The 6,000-nt window shown below is 47.9% G+C and overlaps 1 protein-coding gene across 1 annotated transcript in view; it reads right to left on the bottom strand.

The window, feature by feature from the left end:
* The window catches only part of mboat1 (membrane bound O-acyltransferase domain containing 1), an 85,592-nt gene extending 82,617 nt beyond the window's left edge, over window positions 1–2,975 (bottom strand). The window contains exon 1 of the mRNA XM_078427076.1: window positions 2,857–2,975. Within this exon, the coding sequence (XP_078283202.1) occupies window positions 2,857–2,946 (90 nt within the window). The 5' untranslated portion in view covers window positions 2,947–2,975. The remainder of the gene's footprint in view (window positions 1–2,856) is intronic.
* Between the last annotated feature and the right edge of the window lie 3,025 nt (window positions 2,976–6,000).

The raw sequence follows: 6,000 nt of genomic DNA on the forward strand, positions 1-6,000 counted from the left end.
CATGCAGGTGCAGCAGGCAGTGAAGAAAGCGAATGGTATGTCGGCATTCATAGCGAGGGGATTTGAGTAGAGGAGCAGGGAGGTTCTGCTGCAGTTGTACAGGGCATTGGTGAGACCACACCTGGAGTATTGCGTACAGTTTTGGTCTCCTAATCTGAGGAAAGACATTCTTGCCATAGAGGGAGTACAGAGAAGGTTCACCAGATTGATTCCTGGGATGGCAGGACTTTCATATGAAGAAAGACTGGATAGACTCGGCTTGTCTAGAAGATGGAATTTAGAAGATTGAGGGGGGATCTTATAGAAACTTATAAAATTCTTAAGGGGTTGGACAGGCTAGATGCAGGAAGATTGTTCCCGATGTTGGGGAAGTCCAGAACAAGGGGTCACAGTTTAAGGATAAGGGGGAAGTCTTTTAGGACCGAGATGAGAACGTTTTTTTTCACACAGAGAGTGGTGAATCTGTGGAATTCTCTGCCACAGAAGGTAGTTGAGGCCAGTTCATTGGCTATATTTAAGAGGGAGTTAGATGTGGCCCTTGTGGCTAAAGGGATCAGGGGGGTATGGAGAGAAGGCAGGTACGGGATACTGAGTTGGATGATCAGCCATGATCATATTGAATGGCGGTGCAGGCTCGAAAGGCCGAATGGCCTACTCCTGCACCTAGTTTCTATGTTTCTATGTTTCTATGATTAAATTCCATCTGCAATGATGAATTTTTGGAAAGCCAAATAAGAAAATGACATGAACAGTAATGATAGGGTGCTAAAGAATGTTAATGAACAGAGGAGGGATATTGATGTTCAAGTCTACAGTTCCCTTAAAGAGGCAATTACTGGAAGCTTGCCTTCCTAGGTCTCGGCATAGAATACAAAAATTGAAATGTTATGTTGCAACTCCACAAATAACTGAATAAACTGTACTTCCAGTGTTGTGTTTAGTTGGACATAGAGTCACACAGCCTTTCTGCCCAATTTGCCCATGCCAACCAAGATGCCCCATCTATGCTAGAACCACCTGATGCATTTGCCCATCTATTTACTCAAACTCTCATCTGCTTGTTGTTTGTTCCTGAACTGCATCCAAAACATTACACGATAGCGCAACAATTTTAGGCCTACCTTACTCACCGTTGTCCCTTTGGTGCTAATGGAAGAAGTTGCATTGAAATCGGTGTTATATTTTTAAAGTTATTCACATTTTAAAGGGGAGGGGAGAGGGGAGGGGAGAGGTTTGGGCCCAACTGGTCCACTTGGTCTGGTATCCTTCTCCCTCCCCTCTCCTTCCCTCCCCTCTAAACCAAATGTCTTTTTAATGTTGTCATTGTACCTGCCTCAACTCCCTCCTCTGGCAGCTCATTCCAGAAACCCACTACTTTCTGTGTGAAAATGTTGCCCCTCGGGTTCCCATTAAATCTTTCCCCTCTCCCTTTAAACCTATGCCTTCTGGTTCTTGATTCCTCTACTCATAGTTTTTGACTCTGTGATTTTATACACCTCCATAAGATCACTCCTCAGCCTCGTGCATTTTAAGACATTAAAGTCCAAGCCTGCCTAACCTCTTCCTATACCTCAGTGCTCTGGCAACATCATCATTAATCTTCTCTGCACTCTTTTCAGCTTAAAAACATATTTCGGCAGGACGCCCAAACTGAACACAATACTCCACAGGTGGCCACACCAATGTGTTGCAGAATCATAACATAACATCCCGACTTCTCAATACCCTGACTGATGAAGACCAGTGTACCATAAGAAAATAACTGCAGATGCTGGTACAAATCGAAGGTATTTATTCACAAAATACTGGAGTAGCTCAGCAGGTCAGGCAGCATCTCGGGAGAGAAGAAATGGGTGACGTTTCGGGTCGAGACCCTTCTTCAGTCTGGTCGAGAAGGGTCTCGACCCGAAACATCACCCATTCCCTCTCTCCCGAGATGCTGCCTGACCTGCTGAGTTACTCCAGCATTTTGTGAAAAAAGACCAGTGTACTTCTTAGCCACCCTATCTATCTGTGACGCTACTTTCAGGGAACTCGGTTGCTGCACTCCAAGATCTCTCTTCTCTACCTCACTCCCTAAGGCTCTGCCATTGACTCTAAGGTCCACCCTGGTGTTCCTTCCGAAAATGCATTTATCTGTTTTAAACTCCATTAGCCATTCCTCAGCTCGCTTGCCCAACTGATCAAGATCTTGAGTAATTTTTGATTATCATCTTCATTATCTACCATACCAGCCACTTTAGTATCACCTGCAAACTTACTGATCAGGCCTTGTACATTTTCATAAATTCATAATTCCTGTCCCCATAATCTACCTTCCTGTTGAATTTTATTGGTAGCCAATAAAAGTTTCACTCTGTCAGAAACAAAGTTGTTTTTTTCATGAGTGCCATGTCGGGAACCTTCAGATTACACCTGCTGGAGATGAGCCAACTTCACAGCAATACCTCTCTGCTCATTCATCTGAGGCAGCATCCCGACCAGTGCCTACACCCACCTAAGCGGTCTGGTACCATGGACGGGCTTGCCACGGCAAACTTTAAGGAAGCCAATGCAGGCAAGGCAAGACAAGACAAGCTCTGACTGTAAACTTGGTCGGTCAAGAGCGAAGTTGGGCTGAAGGATCAGTGGTTATGGGGAGAAGGCAGGTGAATGGGGTTAAGATGGGAGAGATAGATCAGCCATGATTGATTGATTGATTGATTGATTGATTGAATGGCGGAATAGACTTGATGGAACCGAACGACCTAATTCTGCTCCTAGAACTAATATGAACTTAAATGTCCTGCAACTTATGAACATATGGCTGGAGTAGCGGCTGGCTTCTGTTCCTGTTTCTGGAGGTTTTCCCCTTACCTGGTCGAGCGGCACGTTGAGGAAGACACTGAGCGGGTGCAAGAGCGTGGAACCGGTGGTCCTGAAAGGAATGCTTGGCTGTTCTGCCATCGTACATGGTGGTGAGCTGAGCGTCTTGTTGTCTAGTCTTGGCTTGGCTTGGCTTGAGGGGTGGGGTGCAAAGTGAGAGGAGAGAGAGGAGAGGGAGGGGGCGGCGATGGAAGAGTGTCAACGCCGGACGGGCGCCGCTTCACACACGGTGCCGCCGAAGCCGCCGCCGAGCAACCAGCGAGCGAGCGAGCGAGCCAACAGCGCGCGCGCTCTGAGCTTCAACCGTCGGCGGCCGGGAGGGTGGGCTCCCCTCAAGTCCCGCGCATCACCTCAAGTCCCGCCCCTCCCCCTCAAGTCCCGCCCCCCATCAAGTCCCGCCCTCCCTTACCCGACCTCAGCCAATCCCGCGCCGCTCCCTGACGTCCGCCGCCTCCCATTGGGCTTCTGATTGGCCAGCCGGATTGTCAATCAAGGGGAAGGAGGTGTCGCGTGTGTGTGGGGGGTGGGGAGGGGGAGGGGGAGGGGGAGGGGGCGGGTCGTCGCGCCCGCTGTGGGGGCGGGGTCGTTGTCGTTGCCGTCGTCCGTATCAATGATGTCTGTGTGAGGAAAATATGTCACCATCACGACGGCTCCATCTCTGAGAGGAGGAGAAAACAAAAACTGGAACTTGCCCGGAGAAGTTTTACTTCGCGCAAAACTTTTTGCTTTCGCGAAGCGGCCGCTGAGAGTGAAGGGTGTGAGGGACAAGCTGCCGAAGGAGGAGGTAATTGCGGCAGGGGGGCTATCCCACAACGTTTAAGAAACAGTTAAGACAGGTACATGGTTGGATAGGGACAGGTTTGACTCCCAAGCAGGTGCGAGCTGCCACAAATGAATAGACACAAAATTGCTGGAGTAACTCAGCGGGGCAGGCAGCATCGCTGGAGGGGAGGATATTACAATAGACAATAGGTGCAGGAGGAGGCCATTCGGCCCTTCGAGCCAGCACCGCCATTCAATGTGATCATGGCTGATCATTCTCAATCAGTACCCCGTTCCTGCCTTCTCCCCATACCCCCTGACTCCGCTATCCTTAAGAGCTCTATCCAGCTCTCTCTTGAAAGTATTCAGAGAATTGGCCTCCACTGCCTTCTGAGGCAGAGAATTCCACAGATTCACAACTCTCTGACTGAAAAAGTTTTTCCTCATCTCAGTTCTAAATAGCCTACCCCTTATTCTTAAACTGTGGCCCCTTGTTCTGGACTCCCCCCAACATTGGGAACATGTTTCCTGCCTCTAGCGCGTCCAATCCTTTAATAATCTTATACGTTTCGATGATCCCCTCTCATCCTTCTAAATTCCAAGCCTAGTCGCTCCAGTCTTTCAACATATGACAGATATTGGTTTCTATATGAACTTCAAGTAACCTTTTTGGTAGTCACAAAATGCTGGAGTAACTCAGCGGGTCAGGCAGCATCTCTCTGGAGAGAAGGAATGGGTGACGTTTCGGGTCGAGACCCTTCTTCAGTCTGATATGGAAGGGTAAGGTGTGAAAACACAGATCAAAGCAGAAGCATGATCGAGGAAACGTGGGTCTGAAAAAGGAAGGGTCTCGACCCGATACGTCACCCATTCCTTCTCTCCAGAGATGCTGCCTGTCCCGCTGAGTTACTCCAGCATTTTGTGTCTACCTTCGATTTAAACCCAGCACCTGCAGTTTTCTTTCCTTCCAGTAACCCTTGCTTTCCCCCCTCTCTCCCCGTCCCATCCCCGAACCCAGAGTTCTCCGACCAGTTTCACAGTCCTCCTGATTATAATGTTTCTGTTTGTATGTCTCCTTGTCGCCTTCACCCCTCAGCTAACACTGAATCATACACAGATGGACACAAAATGCTGGAGTAACTCGGCGGGTCAGACGGCATTTCTGGAGAAAAGGAATTGGTGAAATTTCGGGTCGAGACCCTTCCTTCTTCAGACCCCGTTTCCTCGATCATGCGTATGCTTTGATCTGTGTTTTCACACCTTACCCTTCCATATCTCTATTCACAAAATGCTGGAGTAACTCAGCAGGTCTCCCCTGACTCTCAGTCTGAAGAAGGGTCTCGACCCTGAACGTCGCCCATTCCTTCCCTCCAGGGATGCTGCCCGTCCCGCTGAGTTACTCCAGCATTTTGTGTCCATCTTAAGTTTTATGTCGAGGAAGTTTTGTTTTACCAAGCGGCCGCAGGAAGGACGAGCTGCCAGGAATGAATGCTTGAAAATGTATCCTAGGTTACCACGTCGCCAAAGAGACTTTGGAGCGTCTAACGAGAGTTCCCGGGCTGTTACCTATTGCGATGACCTGTGGTAAACCTGCCAATCTCCAGTTACCTGATTAATTGCATTTTTGACAAACCTCCAAGGGAGTTTAAAGCTTGCACCCTTCTTAAATCGAATTTAGCCAGCCCTCTCGTGTTAATAATTGTGTAGATTAAATATAACTCCCACGTACAAATGCCAAGCCCTTGATTGTCGGTTTAACAGATCCACACATAGTTCGGTAAATGGCTTGGAATTTTCAACTCTGTCATTCAAAAGACACGTCGATTTACCCCCCACCACACACAAAACAACAACAAGATTGTTTGTATTCAGACAATGCTTTCAGAGTAAACGAGTTAAAGCTTGGCACCTGTTTTGCATTATCCGTTGGAAAGGTTATCCAAACACTGATTAGAATGCAAAGGCAATTTTTCCTCATTTCATCTCTTTGTGTTACTTCCAGAAACCCTGTTGTCACATACATGGGACAGAAAAGGCGACATAAAACAACAGCATGGCCAACTGTTTTATTTAGAAGCATAGTTTAAGTAGCTTGAAGAGGAATCTCAAACGGAAACTTTTCCTTTTCTCCATAGATGCTGCCTGACCCGCTGAGTTACTCCAGCATTTTGTGTCACTGTGGTGTAAACCAGTATCTACGGTTCCTCCTTCCTCCAGTCATTAGTTCTGATGAAACTTTGACTCCAGCACACGGGAGGGATTATGAAGCACTATCCCTAAATTGGGATGCCTGCAGACACCCGCCTCCATTTTTTTTAAAAGTCACATCGTGCTGGAGTAACTCATAAGGCCAGGCAGCATCTCTAGAGAACA

The sequence above is a fragment of the Rhinoraja longicauda genome, chromosome 2, assembly GCF_053455715.1.
Source record: "Rhinoraja longicauda isolate Sanriku21f chromosome 2, sRhiLon1.1, whole genome shotgun sequence".
NCBI lineage: Eukaryota > Metazoa > Chordata > Chondrichthyes > Rajiformes > Arhynchobatidae > Rhinoraja > Rhinoraja longicauda.